Below are 19,349 nucleotides of genomic sequence, written 5' to 3' on the forward strand. Positions count from 1 at the left end.
AACACACAGCGCCGCCTTGAATTCACAGTGGATATGTTTGGAAGTTGTGACCTGTTTTTTTTTACAGTCTATGGTTGTGACAACTCTGGGTCTTGGAAGCGGCCGTGACAACGCGATTTAAACTTTATTATACCTTTACCAGTCTGTGAAATCGTAACGTGTTTGGGTCAGAGCTCCGGACGCAGCGGCGGCTCTCTCTCTCTCTCCCAGCACCAGGACGGACGGCTGCTTCACACCGGTGTTCACTAGTTTTAGTCCCGACAGCCAGCCTCCCTGTCCTGGAGAAGATGAGCGGCCACACGCTGCTGCTCCGCGGGCTGAGGCTGTGGACTCCCCGCGCTGCTCGGTGCGTCAGCCGGCGGCTCCATGACGGTGAGTCGGTGCATGTGGGTCTCCTCTGTTTGGTGCCAACATGCAGCTCAGTCAGTCTGGATGTTCCTGCACAGCTGGAGCACGTATACATGTCCAACTACTGTCACCAGTCTCCTCAGTTGTTGAACTAATCTCTCTTTTTATTTATCACGGATCGTGGCTCTAGATAGCAGGGCTGAGTTTGTTCTGCTTTGTCCTGTGTTTTTTTGAATCTGCAGGTGTAAGTTTGTCCACCTCCACCAGTCCAAAGGTGTGTGTTGTAGGAGGTGGCCCTGCAGGTTTCTACTCGGCCCAGTATCTGATCAAGGTAGCTACACTTCTTCTAACAGTGTAGGCTGTAGGACGGGCTTTATGCACACTACACCTCACTATTTCCTGAACTTAAACAAGCTCTCAAGTCTTTACATTATTGGACAAATCCAGGTGTGTCTGACTCAGTACCTCAGTAGTCATAACAATGGCCAGACACACCTCAGACACACCTGGATTAATCAGTGTCCCTGTCCAATAATGTAAGAAAGAAAATAGAGGAGCTTGTTTACGTTCAGGAAGTAGTGGAGCTGTGCATAAAGCCTATACATAGCCTAATGACAAATAAGGTTCTCCATAATAACTATGTGAAAAAGCAGATTGTTCTCAGGATGTGAACCACTACCCACAGAGTGACCCCGCCCAGCACACCCAGATAGAAGAGGTGAATGGACTGCAAACTGAACTAGGGCTGGTCATTGTGAATAGGCTTTATGCACAGCTCCACTACTTCCTGAATTTAAACAAGCTCCTTTATTTCCTGTCAAAGTGATTAATCCAGGTGTGTCTGTGACTCTGACCTCACTAGTCACAACAATGGTCAGACACACCTGGATTAATCAGTTTGTCCAATAATGTTAGACAGGAAATAAAGGAGCTTGTTTAAGTTCAGGAAGTAGTGGAGCTGTGCATAAAGCCTATGGGATACAAGTCAAGTTTCCAGTGTGACTTAACATATTTACATTTGGCTGAAAAAACGATGAACATGATTGTGATGTAACAAACTCTGTCATAAACTGAGGTGTGTGTCTGTGTGTGAGCACAACACAATTACTGTGATGCATTTTACATTTTTATCTAAAACATCTGAGTAAGGACTAAATACCAGGGTTTTAAACATGTGATCTGTGGTCTGCTGCTGTTACACAGCCCTGACCCTTAGACCATCCTCACCTCAGTGCAGTCAATTTCAATTTCAATTTCATTTCCTTTTATTTGATAAAGAGGGACAATGTACATTGATAAACATTTTAAAGATAAAATGTAAATGTACTCAATTCTAGCCAAAATGCTCATTTCCATTGACAGTCCCCCTATACTGAAATAGAAACAAGCAGGTTAAAGAAAACATATTTAAAAACATGGGGCAGGTACCCCTTTTTAAAAAAAGAAAAAAACAAAGAAAGTAATACAATCATAATACATAGGTAAGACAAAGGGGGTGTAGATGGAATGGGAGGTTGCAACAATGCAGGTCCAGGTCATGTTTCTTGATTTAGTTGTGGTGGTTGATGGTTGTTGCCAGTTATAAGGTAATCAGCCAATGGGGGAGTGGCCAAAAGGGGGAGGAGAGAAAGAAAGAAAGAAAGAAAGAAAGAAAAAACTGATTAAGTAAATAAGTGGTGAAGATGGGAAAACACAGTTAGTTAGTTAATAAATAAAAGTAACTAAAAATGATGACATGACATAGTTACATGAAAGAAAGTGACATAGTGGCATTACTCATTATCGGTGGTCATGATTGCAGCTTTGTTTACTTAGTAGCCACTTCTTTAAGCTAGTTTTGATTGTGGCATATGTATTACAGTCTCTTATCATAACGGGTAAGGGTAAGATATTCCAGATGCGTCTGCCCACACGAGGTGCGTCTGAGTGGGATTATACAGTCCCCTCTCGTAGTGGCTCTGGTTGTATGACAACATAGGGAAACACAGTCAAGGAGAAGGTATTGTCGGACCACATGTCTCAAGAGCAGCTTCACTCCCCTCTGTGACAGTTTCAACTTGTGTATTAAAGATTTCATTTTTTTCCTTTAATGGCTCATATATATGAACTGCTGGATTTTGATCTGCTCATACATCTATAAACATGTTATTCCATCTTTCTGCTTTGTGTTATGAATAACATGAAGCAAATATTTAAACGACAAGTAAAAGAAGAGTCTGTGAAGTAGCTCATAGAAGTAAGTTTATAATGAGGACATAGTTCAACACTCTTCTCATTTCTCCAGATCTTTGTTTAACGTCATGAATGTTTTTTTCCCCCAATGATCTCAGGCTCATCAACAGGTTCTGGTGGATATCTATGAGCGGCTTCCCATCCCCTTTGGCCTTGTCCGATTTGGAGTTGCCCCTGATCATCCTGAAGTCAAGGTCTCTGCTCCTCATAAGTATTAGACAGCCAACACTGTTATGGATGTTCCTGGATTATAATAACTGTCTGCAGCTATGAGACGAAGAGAAGCAGGAATGCTGCCTGTCATAATGCAACATTATGAGTTTGTGGTCTGGTCATGAGCTGTGGCCTTCTTACAGCTGTTCTCTTAGGTTCTTGTAGCAGTTCATCATAAAAGGTTTATTAGAACACACACACAACCTTGACCAAGTATCTAAAACCCAGAAACATGGCAGTGAACTCCCAAAGACGTGAGAAAACAGATGATGAAATGACCACATTGCATTATGGTGTAAGAGTGGAAGTGCTGCAGCCTAATGTATATTACTTAGGGATGCACGATAACTTTTTTTTTTAAACCGATACCGATAACTTTCTGCTTCCAAAGGCCGATACCGATACCAATAACCGATAACATACCTGGAGATAAGAAAGACTAGTGAGGACCTAACATATATCATGACATCAATACTATAAACAAAACCAAATATAGTTTTGACTCTTTAAATGAAGATATTCTATTAGCAAGTAATTAGCAAGGGAGTATGTTTTTTTTTTTCAGTCAGAAATTAGTTTTTCCGATTATACTGAGGCCACTTGAAGGCAGCATTCACAGCAGGCCTTCACGTCTCATGTAGGAGGGAGAGCGCTTGGTTATAAAAACAACACACACCGCAGGGCTGACAAAAATGCATACTATATCTAGGGCTGTTCGATTAATCGATTTAAAATCGTAATCGCAATTATTTGGAATTGTAAAAATTGATTTTTTGAAATCGCAAAAATCGATTTTTTACTCTAACTAGGGTAATTACGGTAAGCCCCCATTCATGAATCTGGGCTGCGCTGAATTATCGTAATGACTGCTGCCTCCTTCCTCCCATCACGCTCTCCCACTGCTCTCCCCACACACTATAAACAAGCATGTCGGCATTTTGCTAAAACCAGTGAGGATTTCATTGCCAAAAAGACCAATGGCCCTTTTCCACTACACAGTTACAGCTCTCATGTTTTTAGATAGATAGATAGATATTTTTTTTATTAATTTTTTAAAATTAGACTCTATGTCCATTTAAAAAGATACAAACGAAACACAAAATAGTTTGTCATTTAACAAAAAAATTGTAATCGTAATCGTAAATCGATTTTTCAGAGAAGAAAATCGAGATTTTATTTTTGGGCAAAATCGAACAGCCCTAACTATATCTTATCGGGCCGATAAGTTAATAACATCGGACTTTTCGGAATGACGTCATAATTTCCTGATATCGGGCCGATAATTATCATGCATCCCTAATATTACTGTAAACTGTAAACTTTTCTGCATGACACTTGTGATCTTCTTATCTCTTCAGAACGTCATCAACACATTCACACAGACAGCCAAGCATCCACGCTGTTGTTTCTACGGTAACGTGAACGTGGGGAAGGATGTGAGCGTTGAGGAGCTGCAGCGAGCCTACCATGCAGTTGTACTGGTGAGAAGAACACAACAGGATGTTTCACCACCTGCTGTGCCTGTATCAATCGCCCCACAATTAAAAAGCTCTTGGTGAACTGTTTGTCCTGCAGAGTTACGGGGCCGAGGGGAACCGGACCCTCGGAGTCCCAGGAGAAGAGTTGGCTGGCGTCTATTCTGCCAAAGACTTTGTGGGATGGTACAACGGGCTGCCCAGCTGTAGAGAGGTATTTGCATGTTTGCCATAAATCAAATGGATGTTTTTTTTGTTTTTTTTAGAGTAATCATTACACTACCTTCTCTGTCCTTAGTTTTTTATTTTATGTTCATGATTCCTTTCAGCTGAGTCCAGACCTGAGCTGTGAAACAGCAGTTATTCTGGGACAAGGTAACGTGGCCCTGGACATCGCAAGAGTCCTGCTGTCGCCCATTGACAGTTTGAAGGTGAGAGTTGCACAGGATGTTAGGAGACAGGATGTGTGTGTTAATCAGCAGCTGTTGGAGGTAAAAGCTGCTACAAGCTGAAATATCCACTGAATAAATGTTTACTTTGGATTTATTGTTTGTTTTTATATTTAATTTTCAGCCAACTGCATTTAAAAAAATAAAAAATAATAATTGAACAACATTCAACCATTTTCTCAAAGGCTAATATTCAAAAGGAAAAGACAACTGCATCTAAAACTCTGTCAGTGACTTATTACGTCCGTAGCTGTACTGTAGCTGAGCTCTTGTTTTCTCCCCTGTCCCCTCACCTGTTGAGCCCAGAGCGATTGCCTGTTATATGTTAGTGTTGCCCAAACACAAATCTCGAATAGGTCTACATTATTTTCACAGTTTAAAAGGTCTTTGTTGTCTTTGTACAGAGACAATATAAGATTTGCTTGTACAGCAGCTAAAAACTCCACTGTAGTTTTTCATACGCACACCAGGCCTTCAACCCGGCTTTCAAAAAAACACACTCGCCATCAGTAAAATATATGAAAACAATATGAAACACAATATAAAAATGACAGTTGTTGTTGCTCAAGTTTATTTTTATTTAAAAGTAGTGCAATGTTCAGCTGTCAGAAAGTAGGTAGTGGCACCCCTTGTGCTCGTCTGGGCTGAAATCAGCGGCTGTAGTCGCTCCATTTTTCACGGAAGTGAATCATATGATGTCAGACTTTGATGTGAACGTGCACAGAGCACAAAGCTGAGAGTGGACTTGACAAACCAAGTTGATAACCACTGTCGTAGTACCGTGTTAACTCTGACCGTGGTTTTAAGGTTTTGTTGAGCTGCATCATGAACACAAAGCCTGACTATGTTGAGCCTCCTTCGTAGGACAGGCCTCTGGTCTGGTTGAGTTTGTGGGGAAAAAAAGCGTTTAATCACAATGCAAAGAAACTGGTCACATCAGTGTTTGAGTCTTGTTGATAATGATACTAAAATTAAAAAAATAAATTGAAACTGCAACCAGTTCCAACAATAGCCTACACAGGAAGCTGAGCATGCAGCCCCAGGCAGCTGCTGTTTTGACAGTGATACTTAGCAAGTTATCTCTTGGTTTACCTTGGTTACCCTGGTGTTTTAAAGGAGGGCTAATTCTCGTGTTAAAAATAACAATTTGTGCGATAGCTGATGCCAAGGTTTTCTTTTTTGATTCATTTTGGGTTTTTTTTGTTATTTTATAGTGAGGAAAACAGTGTGTTTGCAAATGTTCTAGCTCTAAACACCATCACAGCATCTGAATAATCACAAACTCAAACAAAAAGACTCAGGTTGCAAATAAGCAGCATGAAGGAGCTCCAACAGGAAGTAAGAAATCAAGGAGGTGCTCTGGTCAGACACAAAGGCCAACGCTTACCAATGTCTTACCAAGAGGGAGCATCGGCTCGGGTCCCTTTAAAAGCACTAAGTGAAGAACTGTGGAGTCAGTGGTGAAAATGCTGTTTGCACTGACAATTCAAAGCACTCAAAACTTTATTTACATAGTTAATATGTTCATCTTTTGTTAAACTCACAGTGAATGTACCAGGATGTGGCTCGAGGTGTTTTACTGTATGTTTATAGTCACTGGATGACTTTGTATGTGGAAATGAAATGTTTACATTTTACATGATTTTATTATTTCACATAAAAAGGATAGGGAGCTTGTTGACTTGTATTTCCCTCCTTAGTGTTTCCACTGGGAACGCATGTGTGCAGGCGCAGTGTATTTTGGCAGCTGAGTGAAAAGTGACAGTGACGGGATGGTTCGGTTGGGAACTAAATAAAGTCATGAAACTTTTGATATGTGAACATCTTGTTTATTAAGTCTAACACAGATGTAGAGGGTTATACACTGGTAGTTCAGGGGTATAACAACTCCTCAGCCCAGATCAGCTGAACCTCATGTACAGAATGACTTTGTGTGGACACATCTGATCAGGCTGAAACTTATGATGTGATTGTGAAACTCCCTCATTCATGTAAGTGTGTGTGTGTTGTGGATATTTCCTCAAAAAACCTTTAGGGGGCTTTGATGAAAACTTTTTGGTGCTTTATTGCAGACGACGGACATCACCCAGCCTGCCCTGGAGGCTCTGGGCCAGAGCAAGGTCCGCAGGGTGCTGATCGTTGGCAGGAGAGGACCCATGCAGGTTGCGTTCACAATCAAGGTGGGTTTGGCAGCGGAGAGTTAAGCTGTTCAACAGTCAACCTCCTCCACCTACTGCTGCCCTCTGGGAGGAGATACCCATCCCTCTGCACCAGAAACACCAGACTGGCCCACATCGGCTATTCTCAGGCAGTGAGGCTAGTGAATGAACAGGCCCCCCACCCACACCCCCTTTCCCCTAAATTTTATCATCACACAGTTTGCTGTCCCAAATGAATTTCCCTTTGGGGATGAATTAAGTAATTCTTATTTTTTTTCCACACAGAAGATAGACTTGAATGTTGCACGGCTGCACTTCATTCCTCTTGCATTATATCTGCTGCTAAACTGTTATTGTCTAACAACTGAACCTGCAATAGGTATTGTTGTTTGGCTGAGGTAAAATAGCACACAGTACATATTTTGAGCAGTAGTTTAAATATAATTACATCCATTAGTTTAATGTATCGTAGTTAGTTGTAGACATCGTCATCATTAGTGGCCACTAGCCCACACGTGTCTCCGTGGTTCCTATTTTCATATTTATTTTCCTCATGAAGACAAATTTGGGGAATCTAAGGGATAATAATCATCTGTCATGATCCTAATGAATTTAAATAGTTCCACTACAGACACATGTGATAATAAAGTTGAATAATCCCTTAAATTCATCACTTTATCTATCTTCTGCTCATCTGCAGGAGCTCAGAGAGATGGTCAACCTGGCGGGGACCAGACCTGAGATGGTGGAGGCTGATTTTCATGGAGTCAAAGAAGCTCTCACAGGTACAAGAATACTCCTCCCTGTTCCTGCCTCATTTGTTGTCTTACTTTTATAGTATGAATTACACAAAAGAAGTCGTCATGAATTTTGTTCAAAACCGTGAGAATTTCCCAGACCATGGGATGTGTGGCGGTGTAGCTCATCAACAAACCACCAGTGCAGTCAGATGGTCACACATTCTGCTGGTGCATTTTAGAGGTAATGTCCTTGTCCTTGTCCTTGTCCTCATCAGAGAAGAGACATTGGATGATTCCCCCGCCCTCCTTTTCCCAGGGCTGAGCGACAACCTTGGTGTTCTGTGTCTTTTCTCAAACTGTCAGTTCAGTGTCTGTTAATGTCAACAACACAGAAGTTTGAACATCTGGTCTCTGGGATACACATACTGTACCTACACACTGTCTCCAAAGTTACTAAAACAGAGCTAATGCATCAGCAGAAGAGTATTCAAAGAATATTCACTGCCACATATACATACAATCATCAAATGCTTTAAAGATGATTACTATGCTCTGTAGTCAAGCAGGCAGATGTTAAAGGGGACATATGGAAATATCACTTTTTGAAGGTTCTTTAACATATATTTCGGTGTTTGTTTTGCCTTACAGTCCCCAAAATTTGAGAATTGACAAAAAAAAGCTGTAATTTTCAGCTTCCTAGGTTGAAATCCACGTGGTTTTACGAGCTGTTCCCTCAGTTGTCTGGCAATAGAGTCTGCCAGTAAACCTGGAACTCCGTTAGCACTTCCGGTTCCCTCGTCTAAGTCAACGTGATTTTGGTAAAATATCTCTAATTAGGTCTGTGGTTAACAAAAGCTTAAGCAAGTTTCAGGTTTTGTTGTACGACATAAAACACATCAGTAAACTACAAACTCTGTTGATGACATTAAACGTCATCAACCCCCGAACAGGTGAGAGTGCGGGTGATAACGTTTAATGTCACTCTCTAACGGAGTTCTGGGTTTACTGTCAAACTCTATGATGTAACTCGTTTTCAAATTTGCATAATATGGGGCAGGGCGGGGCAAGCAGTGGTTCATTTGCATTTAAAGGGACAGGCACTGAGTCCAGCTGTTCTGAACAGGGCTGTTTTGAGAGTATGAAAAGAGCAGTGATGTTTGATCTTTGGGGTATTTTGACCAAAGCATGTCACAGACATGTCTTTAAGACACCTGGGAACTATTTTAATTTGTGGAAAAAGGAGCATAATATGTCTCCTTTAATATCGCTATCAGATATACCAAGGCCCAGGAAGCGGCTCACAGAACTGATGTTGAAGACGGCCCTGGAGCCTCCAGCAGCGAAGGAACAGGAGAGGAGGGATCAGGCCTCCCGGACATGGGGTCTTAGGTTCTTCCGCAGCCCTGTGGAGGTCTTGGCTGACTCTGAAGGCCACAGGACAGCCGGGGTCCGCCTAGCAGTCAACAGGCTGGAGGTAAACAGGATCTCTTGTAGCTGCATACGGCTGCTCACTGCTTGAGTTTGGCTGAAGCTGGTTACCTACCTGTGTGTGACCAGGGTTCGGGCGAGGCGGCCCGCGTGGTGCACACCGGAGAGGTGGAGGACGTGACTTGCGGTTTGGTCATCAGCAGCATCGGTTACAAGAGCCTCCCCATCGACCAATCGGTGCCGTTCGACCTCCGCAGAGCCATCGTTCCCAACACCATGGGCCGCGTCCATGAAGCCGCAGGTACAGAGCCCACAGGTGCACACAGGCATGATGAAAGCAGATCCCCCAGTTGAACCCCGGTCCATCTGTCCCTCAGGTTTGTACTGCAGTGGATGGCTGAAGACCGGACCCACGGGGGTGATAGCCACCACCATGAACAACAGCTTCGACACCGCACGCTCCGTGGTGGACGACATGGAGTCAGGAGCTCTGGATGTCTCTGCTGCTAAAGATGGATCACAGCTCACTAGAGCTCTGCTGGAACAGAGAGGTTTGTCCTGACAGCTCATCACACCACATCACAGCATACCTACAGTTTTTCTCCATTGGTTTGGCTCAGTTCTTGAAACAGAATTTTTTAAGATCATTTAGTAAAACAGTCTTACAGTTCATAGCTCACTAGCAAAAGCTCATCTCTTATACAATACAATGAAATGATGCTGACATGTTTTGGAGAGAACAACCATCAGACTGAGAATCTGAAGAAGTTTAGATCAATAGGATCAATTCATTTGGAAATTGTGCTAACTGTAGGCTACCTGTACTTAATAATTTGCAAAGATGTACTGAGACATTTGCAATTTGATGAAATTAATGAGAAATTCAATTCTGATGTGAACAGTTGCCAAGTGGTTTGGAGGTTTGTCCATGTTGTTTTGAGAATGTGATTTCTGTTTCAAGAAATGAGCCAAACCAATGGAGGAAAACTGTAATTCATTCATGTCTTTATCACATCACACTAATGGCTGATCCGTCATCTTCATATCTAACTCTTCTCTGTGTAATATTCCACAGTTTGACAGCAGCACACGCTCCACCTCACTTAATGTTCTGTTAGATTAGTGGCAGCCTGGTTTAGATCCTGCATTTGTGATTTGCGGTTTGTGTTTGCAGGGGTGAAAGCAGTAAGTTTCTCAGACTGGGAGAAGATCGACAGAGTGGAAATGAGCAGAGGTGAAGCCTCAGGAAAACCCAGAGAGAAGCTGCTCACTTTGGAGGAGATGCTTCAGGTGGCTCGAAGCTGAACTTGGTCTCGGGTGAAATGGACTCTGATGAGACACTCATCTGCTGCTATATGGGACCAGCAGAAACCAACCAATGAGTCTGCACGGATAATAAATGGCAGAACTACTCAACATGGACCGAGCTTACCGGTATTTGTCCAAATGCCAACAGCTGACCTCATGTAGTTGATACACTTAATCCTATTTGCCATTATGAATAATAATGAATCTTTTATCCACAATAAAATTTATGTTTGATTCTTTCACATCCCACCTCCTGAACCTGGATTTGTAATGTCATCTCATACAGGTGCAGCTCAATAAATGAGAATATCATGTGTAACTACTGAACCAGGCTAAGACTGTTGTGAAATGCTGCATTCGATTCCTCTGACTCTCTGAGGTGGTGTTCTGTAATAACCTTTCAATATCCACCTGAATTTACAAGGAACAATTAGTGGGTTTTAAAATCTATAGTGTCATGCAAATGTTTGGTCACCCCTGGTCAAAATGTCTGTTAATGTGAACAGTTAAGCAATTGGAAGATGAAATGGTCTCCAAAAGACATAAAGTTAAACATGAAACAACAATATTTTAATCAATATCAGTGAATTAGTTTAGTTTTCTACACTTTGAGTGCAAAAGGGAAACAAAGCAGCAGCCTGCAAAAGAATGAAACCCAGGAGACTTGAGCTCTCAAATAACTTTGACCAAGGTATCAGACAAGATATTTACTATTTACACACTGTGATCGTTCCAAAGGCGGGGGGCTGCTAGCTACTAACTATGCAGTTTTTCTGTCATTTTGAAAATGTAAAAGATGAAAATAAAAATTATATTGTTTAAAATGTAAAGGGAATGTGTCATCTGTAACTTTATGTCTTTTGAGGCTCATTCCATCTTCACATTAACAGACATTTTGACCAGGGGTGCACAAACTTCTGCATGCCACTGTACATCAAGTTGCAAATTGTGCAACTGAATCCATTTTGGAAATCAGTCCTTCCATGGCATTGTTGGAGCCTCTAGTGCAATATTGAAGTATCTCATTATGTCAGAAAAGGAATTACTCCGAAAAACAGGAAAACTGTTAATTACTCTGAAAAAGCACTGCGGCTTTTCAGGTGAATGCTTGTATCCTTCATAACTTGATACTGTGTTCAGTTTGTCTCCACTGCCCCCAAATGGTCAAAGATAACTAAAGCAGGTTTGATTACAAATAACATCCAACACTTCAGTCAGTGACACAGTAAGAGGGTTTTCATCATGGAGTCAATAAATACATATTAGATAAGAGGTCATGTTGAGAATAAATAACCTTATCAGAAACTGAAGGAAATCATGCACATATTGGTTTAATGTAATATTCACCATGGTTGTTGCAGTTCGTCTCACAAACACGAAACAGCTGCTGATTGCTCCTCTGTTGACTGACATCAGATTGGAAGCAGAGAAGTTCCTGTTGCTGTCAGATATGATTTGACCTCTGACAGTGTGATGTCTTTAGTTTAAACATCTGTCACTGTGTTGTGTTTGTTTAGTTTATTAGTTTCAGACTGATGAAAGCAACTAAACACTGATCAGTCATTTAGAAACAATCGTTTATTCCAACAGTGACAACAATAAACATTTATTATTGATGAGCTAAAGCTGCTTCAGGTCTCAGGTCTATAGTCAAAGTCTTTGGAGTTTTCAGTTTGATGATCTGAACCTGTATCTACATGTGGCTCCGGATCAGGATCAGGATCAGGATCAGGATCAGTATATTCCGTAGGTGTGCTCCTGTCCGTCTCTGTATCTGTCCAGATAGCGCAGTGGCTGGCGATGGGGGTATTTGACCTGGGGAGGGTGGTAGACTGGAGGCCGGATGAACTCAAAGACCGGCTCCCTCATGTCTGCAGGAGGATGGACACACACACACACACATCCATCATGTCATGCAAACAACACATTGTTGTGTGTGTGATTTCACTGTGTGTTATACTGTCTAAGGTTTCGTCCACTTTACCTTGTTTTCTAACTGAAACATTTCTGTCCAGACTACCACACACGTAACCAAGACAACTCACACACTGTTAGCATGTCTGAGTTGGTGTAAACAGGAAGGAAGCTAATTGTCAACTCTGACGTTGATGAGTTACAGAGAATAGTTGGTTCCATCCAACACTGTAGTCGAGTGAGGGACTCTCTGTGTTCATGCCATTATTTTAAAAGGTCAGTTTCTGTCCATCCAGACCATAATACAATCCTAAAGTGGCACCAGCTCAGTCAGACGTCTCTGAACAACACCGCAGTGGAGACAGGAAAGAGTTGATGAAGAACGAGAGACGTGTTTTTAAAAAAAAAAAAGTGTGGACGTCGCCTGAGCATATCCTGTGGGTGACTGACACTCTGTGTGTGTGTGTGTGTGTGTGTGTGTGTGTGTGGTGGGGGGATGACTCACTGAGTGTGTTGTGGAAGGTGTTGCTGACAGACTCGTCCCATTGGCTCTGGAAGAAGGCCATGCCTGCAGGTGTAATGTCATCCTGATACTTCCTGTAGAAGTCCTGCGTCCTGAAGGTGCGGTCCTCCAAAGACAGACTGAGAGGACAGAAGACACATCACATCATCTGACTGATAAACACACTGGTAGAGCTGTGGTCAGAATATCATTTACTCATCCAGTTTATTCTCTGAACCCTACGATGTAGCTTCTTCTACAGGGTACATACAGGAATCTTGAAGTTAATTTTAATACCTTTTTAAGACTTTTTCAAGACCATCTCAATATTTTTTAATACCTCACCGCCACTTCAAGCTGTAACCATTTACATCAGTGACACTTCTAATGTAACAGTTTTAGTTTGTGATAAAGACTTTAGACCATTATGATACAACAGAATTCAAAATATAGACTGGGAGCGTCATGCGACATATGGTGCGTTTGTAATACGCACTGGGAGCGCCAGAGCGTACTTTGTGCCTCTGAATTTCCACCCGAGTGCGCTCTGGCGCTCTCAGAGATAATTTATGAACGCACCCACAATAGCCTAGTTTTTTTATGTACCGGTTCATCTTTGTTTTTTAATAAAACGAATAAATTCACACACTTTCACAATGTTTTTTTAGGACTGAAACTCTTGGACAGCTAATTCAGAAACAAATACCTTTAAAATTTAAGACTTTATAAAGTCGTGAAAACACTTTTTAATACTTTTTAAGGGTCTTAATTTTTCCAAAATTGATTTATCACCTTTTAATACATTTCAAAACCCGGCGGATACCCTGTTCTAACTCTAAACAAATATTTCAAATAATCTGAGTTATCATATGTAGATAGACGGATCGATCCACTGGATCAACACCAGGTTACACGGGCAGCGTGGCGGACGGCTGAGTGCAGTGATGGCAGAGGACAGGAGCCCGTCTCCACCTCAGGGTCCTGTACTGTGTCTGCAGCAGCAGTGTGAAGTGTGGGTTGAGAGGGACAAACACACCAAGAACATCAGCTTCCTGTCTGGGCGCTCACCATGGTGACGGCCTGATGTCATCCTTGAAGCTGATTGGTCTGTGCTGCTTGAAGAGGACGAAGACGTAGCGGTGGAAACCTGTTCCTCTGGCAGGAAACGGAGGCAGGTAGTTACACAGCTCATCCCCAGTCTGGACCGCCCCTCCATGGATGTTCCCCCTGCACACACAGGCCACATCATCATGTAATATTATTTTATATATTTTTTATTTTATTTTTTTTTATCTTATGCACTCCTCTGTAAAGTGTCCTTGAGTGGCTTGAAAGGCGCTTTCTAAATTTCTACATGTATGACAGTCATTTTTTTCTTTTCTTTTTTAACACAAACACAACTCATTCCACATCTGATTTTATAGGAAGATTATAAAAACCACTGGGATTAAACATTGACATTATCCCACAAAAACTGATTTATAAACTTCCTGAGTTAAAATAGTCTTGCTGTGTTGTTTAGGAATAAATGTGAACATGCTTTCTTTGCATTATTATTATTCAAGGTCTGAAAAGACTTGATATTTTTTTGTTATTTAGACTAGTTTAGTCATTTTCAGCCAATAAAAGCTCTAAATGACAATATTTTTATTTCAATTTTGGGAGAAATGTTGTCGGTAGTTGATGGAATAAAACAAAAAAAATGTTAATTTTACTCAAACACATACTGTACATATAAATAGTAAAACCATTTTGGGAGTGGTCTCTTTTAATTTCTTCCAGAGCTGTGTATATACACTATATATAAAGATGCCAGACTTACACAAGCCAGTGGACGTACTCTGCCTCGCTGTCCTGAAGATGCTCATCTGAAACACATGATGTGACACAGACAGTGAATCTGCGAGCAGCTTCAGTAACTTTAAATGACAATAACATCTGAGTTAACACTGTGTCTGACCTGGACAGGTGAGCAGGAGAGTCCACATCGAGTTCTCCTCTGCACCAAAGCTGACCTGAGGAACCAAAGCTGCCTGGGAGTGGGAACAGCAGGGAGGGGTAAGTTAAGTTTTATGACTCCAAATAATACGCAGCTCACATTTCTGCCCAAGACTGTTCTTACGATCCTCTGAAGTCTCAGTGTAGATCATTCTGACACAAGTAAAAGACAAATGGAATCTGAGCTGGGTTCTAAATGGAATCTGAGCTGTGATTGGACGCTGGCTTCGTATCGCTCCTGCAGTCAGACACAGGGTGAATCCAAACCTGTCACAGCTTTGTACTCCATGTCAGCCTGCTCTTGGATCAGTCTTTCATAGTCTGGAGTTGTCCTCATTTCCAGATGTTATTTTTAAACACTGTCTACATCTTGACGCCTGCTGGGACTGGTCAGGGAAAATCTGAGAGGTTTTATAAGAAACCATATGAAGTCAAAGGTCAAACGCGCTTCAACCACATGAGGTCAAAGGTAAAAAAACCTCTTTCGATAGATATCCAGCCAGAAGACAGTTAACTGCCCTGCACTCCCTCACAGACACATGCCGAGGCCGTGACGCCTCCCTTCGCGTCCTAAATCTCAGTGTTTGGCACCCCGTCCCAGACACAGCTGCACGACTCTGACAGTTGATGCTGAGTATGATAACACAGAATTGGAAGAGAGAGTGGAAACATCTGAGCCTTCACAGCACCGAGGAAGTGTCACATTTCTATCTTGAAGTTTACGTTCAGTGAGCCAGAGTGAGCGCGTACGCACTGTTCTGCACAGAGCATCCACTTTCTAATAAAAGTTGAGGGGAGTTGTTGTGCATCGTGCGCTCTTGTCAGTATCAGCGATTCCTCCATCCTCCATGGCCAAGATCAATAAACATCTTCAGACATCCAGGAATCTGGCGCTTTTCTTTTCTGAACCTCAACGCTACATTTCATCTGCTGATTTTCATAACAAAGATATTAAGTGCACATGTTGCACTGTGCTCTGGGATGTATAGTTTTACGGCTTCATGACAAAGTGGCTGACAGCTGTGACATTATTGTGACAGTATTATTGTTCCTCCTGAGGCTTTTTTAAGATTTACTTGCATGGATTTGGTTCAGACCTTCACAGATTTTGCTTTTGGATTTAATTTATTCGTGTCTTTAAAAACACACATTCAAGGGGCGGCGTTTAGCTCAGTTGGTAGAGCACCCGCCCCATGTGTTGAGGCTGTAGTCCTCACTGCAGGCGGCCCTGGTTCGAGCGGCCCTATCCTGCGTGTCACCCCCCCGTCTCCCATTTCCTGTCTCTCTCAACTCTCCTGTCCATTAAAGGGGACATATTATGCTTATCTCTGCTTCTTGACATGGTACCTTGATGTCTAAAAGTAATGTTAGTAACATGCTTTGGTCAGAAAAACCAAAAGATTGAGCACAGCTGGGTTCTCTACACACCAGTTTCACAGCCCTGCTCTAAACGGTCGGTTTAGAACCTTCGCTCTGGTAGCTGGGGTAACCATGGTAACCATGGGAGCGAGGGCTTTAATATTCACATCACCCGGCTTGTGATGTAATAAGCCGGGTGAAATTAAAACGGCTTGTTAAGAGACACATTTTCTTACTATGGCAGTTTACAAAATATTGACGTAGTTGTCAAAACTGACGTTTAAGGGGTGAGGAGGCGCTCTGGATACGCAAATACACATACTAAAACAATGAAAAAGTGAGTTTTGCATAATATGTCCCCTTTAAAGGTGAAAAAAGCCCCCCAAAAATATATCTATTAACTTACTTCGGTTGGTGTCAGTCTGTTCCCATAATGCACTTGGCCACTGGTGTCCTGACTGTAGCGGACATTAAGTAACACCTGAGGGAGGAAGTAGGCCTTGGGGAAGAGGTCTCTGAAGACCCCGTAGTGCTCTGCCAGTCTCTTTATGTGGAAGGGAGCGGTGCTCTGCTCCCAGGTCTCCGTCACCCGGTCCATGGGAATCTTGACTAGGAGGGCGGAGGAGAGAGAAGCTCACCAACTGATTCACTCACAGTCAAAAAACTCGATCTATCAGAAGGTAATGTGATATCATCTTACATGTGCGCAGACGTAGGCTCCTCTCCAGCTCAGGGTTCTTCTTCTTGTCCTTCAGCACCTGTCTTCTCTCCCTGACCTCCGTGGTCCTGCGTGGTCGGTGGTAGGGCAGCCCGATGTCCACATGCTCTGTACCTGAACCCAAGGGGATGTATGTGTGTGAATTATTGTTTTGTATTATTCATTTATGTATGTATTTTTCCTTATTTCCTAATATTTACTGTTTAATCACTTACTTTTCTATTTATTTTTTGTTATTAAAGCAGAAGTAAGCGGAATGTCTGTGTTAATATAAGTCTTAAATAGTTATATCTTCCGACAGCAATCACTTATATAGAGTGTTTGGTCTGAAACACGGGTCTGTCAGTCACTCTGCTCTGCTGTAAGCCGAGGAGAAAACTTTCCTTGTATCCTACAACCTTTATCCAATGAGGAGAGAACGGCATAAAGGGGCGGTCCTCTCTGTGTGTGCAGCCAAGGGATGCGCGTGAATGTGGTGACGTAGGGACGAGGGTGGGGACTGCTAACTTCATCGGCTGACAGAAAGTTAGCCAAAACGACCGGATCGCTTACTTCTGCTTTAATTATTTCCTACGTCTATTGTTTTTAAATTGAAACAAATTTGGTTTTCGAATATGTGTGTGAGGTTTTTATATAAGCCCTTTGGGTTTTATACCTCCCCTTTGCACATCCCAGTTATGATGATTGTCCATGTTGTTTTAAATGTTATTGTTCGTGCTAAATACATAAAAAAAAAAGAATGTATGCACTGTTTTTATGACAGTGGCATCTACATGTTGAGGGAAATGACTGGCAACAGCTTCTTCTCCTCTCTCACCACCATGTTCTGGATCAGCTTGCTCCGTGTAGCCCCTGTAGGTCTTCCACCAGACCGGCTGGTTCTTGGCCTCCTCGGCTCGCCTCAGGTAACGGGTGTAGCTGCGGTACCTCTCCAACGACTCTGGGTTCGTGAGGTCGATGTCCGCGTTAGGCATCGGACCCAAAGGAGGTGTCCTTCTGCACTTCACCACTGTCAGAGGAAAGATTTCAGAGGTCACATGACAGGAAATGTGAGAGAGTGATGTTCTAGGTAGCCCTGAACCATTGTATAGCTACAGTATGCTGCCATAGTGCCAAAGACTGCTGGGGGACACATCTGGTTACATGTAGCCCTCTCCTCTCCTCTCCTCCTGCCCTCCCTTCCTATGAACCAGTCTGCCATCCAGTCCACCCATTAAGCTCTCCCTGCCTTTCCTCCCACCAGAAGCTGCCTACATCGGCTCTTTCACATTTCTATGTTTTCCATATTCCATGTTATAAACTGTTTTCTTGTCTGTAACAACATCTATTGCATGTCTGTCCATCCTGGGTGAGGCATCCCCCCTCTGTTGCTCACCCTGAGGTTTCTCCGATTCTTCCCTGTTAAAAGGGTTTTACATGGAGTTTTCCCTCAGTGGATGTGAGGGTCTAAGGGCAGATGATGTTGTTATGATGCCATGTAAAGCCCTTTGAGACAAACTGTTTGTAAAAATGGGCTATACAAATTATCTTGCCTTGCCTAAAAGCTGATCTAACTAATGTGTTCGGGAGCAGCAAAGGATGCATGGCTGCGACTGTGAAAACCAGTGAACCTGTCTTGGGAGCCTGGGTGCTGTGGTTAAAGTAGATCAGACAGATGTTTTTGGATCCAAGACGTTAATGTTAATGGTCCTTTAATGACTATGCGTCGTTTGATGAGTGACATGATACATGGAGGGGGACAGAACTGCACAGTCAACACTCCATGTTACTATTAGAGACTTTACAGGAGCGAGTCACAGTGCGAGATCAAATAGATTTCGATGTAACTGATAGATGAGATGAAAACAACAAGGTACAAGTTCGATCACGTGTCTTGTTCCTAGTTAATATTTCCATATATTTCAGCCTGTCCACTGGATCGCTCAGGTCAACCGTGACACACATGACAAGGACCGCGTTGATCCGGGTTTGCGTCAGACTATACGGACAAAATCACAGCACATAACCCTCCCACGACTTTATTCAACAGTATCCTTTGTACGTTACCTGATGTGGCGAATGTCCTCAGTTTGTTGACCCGTAAATCTGTCACGGACCGCAGGGTAGCGGTGAGGATGGTGTGCAGCGCCATCTTGAATCGCGTCCTCCCATCCGGAGTGTACGGTGGCCGAGAGGTAGAAAACTACTCAGTCTATGGAAAGCGTCAGTGCTGTGTGTGTTTTACAGACGGCTACAGACGGAGGAAAATTACAGTCTATGAGGAAAATACAGGGAACAGGAAAAATGTCGTAAATAAGCAGAAACTTCATCTTTCCACATTATGTCATCAAAACGATCTATTCTATTGCCGCTACTAAGTGAATCTGGTTGTATTTATTTTTTTTTTTTTTGCAATATTACAACCTTATTCTCGAAATATTATGGCTTTATTCTCATAATATTGTGTCATGCACTTGATTCTCGTAATATTACGACTTCTTTCTCTTTGTTAGTACATCTTTTTGGA

At 42.4% G+C, this 19,349-nt stretch overlaps 2 protein-coding genes across 3 annotated transcripts; one reads left to right on the forward strand and one right to left on the reverse strand.

Moving 5' to 3' along the window:
* fdxr (ferredoxin reductase) lies at nt 1-10,600 on the forward strand. The gene is made up of 12 exons (XM_085761581.1): nt 1-372; nt 591-679; nt 2,679-2,774; nt 4,152-4,274; nt 4,369-4,482; nt 4,598-4,699; nt 6,790-6,897; nt 7,577-7,661; nt 8,891-9,090; nt 9,174-9,345; nt 9,422-9,595; nt 10,219-10,600. Exons 1-12 carry the CDS (start codon nt 288-290, stop codon nt 10,347-10,349), a joined length of 1,479 nt encoding a protein of 492 aa, XP_085617707.1. The 5' UTR covers nt 1-287; the 3' UTR covers nt 10,350-10,600.
* Nucleotides 10,601-11,944: 1,344 nt separating this feature from the next.
* mrpl38 (mitochondrial ribosomal protein L38) lies at nt 11,945-19,001 on the reverse strand. Of its 2 annotated transcripts, none has more exons than XM_085761272.1 (9): nt 18,890-19,001; nt 17,664-17,852; nt 16,826-16,951; nt 16,532-16,734; nt 14,729-14,801; nt 14,591-14,636; nt 13,837-13,995; nt 12,772-12,908; nt 11,945-12,223 (listed from the first exon to the last, which is right to left on the reverse strand). In XM_085761272.1, the coding sequence occupies exons 1-9, from the start codon at nt 18,972-18,974 to the stop codon at nt 12,087-12,089; spliced, it is 1,155 nt and encodes a 384-aa protein (XP_085617398.1). In that variant the 5' UTR covers nt 18,975-19,001; the 3' UTR covers nt 11,945-12,086. The 2 variants fall into 2 exon arrangements, with proteins under 2 accessions (XP_085617398.1, XP_085617397.1); XM_085761271.1 differs by having other exon boundaries at nt 16,826-16,957.
* Between the last annotated feature and the right edge of the window lie 348 nt (nt 19,002-19,349).

The sequence above is a fragment of the Trachurus japonicus genome, chromosome 19 (assembly GCF_045865225.1).
Source record: "Trachurus japonicus isolate A0001 chromosome 19, Traja_1.0".
In the NCBI taxonomy this organism is placed as follows: domain Eukaryota; kingdom Metazoa; phylum Chordata; class Actinopteri; order Carangiformes; family Carangidae; genus Trachurus; species Trachurus japonicus.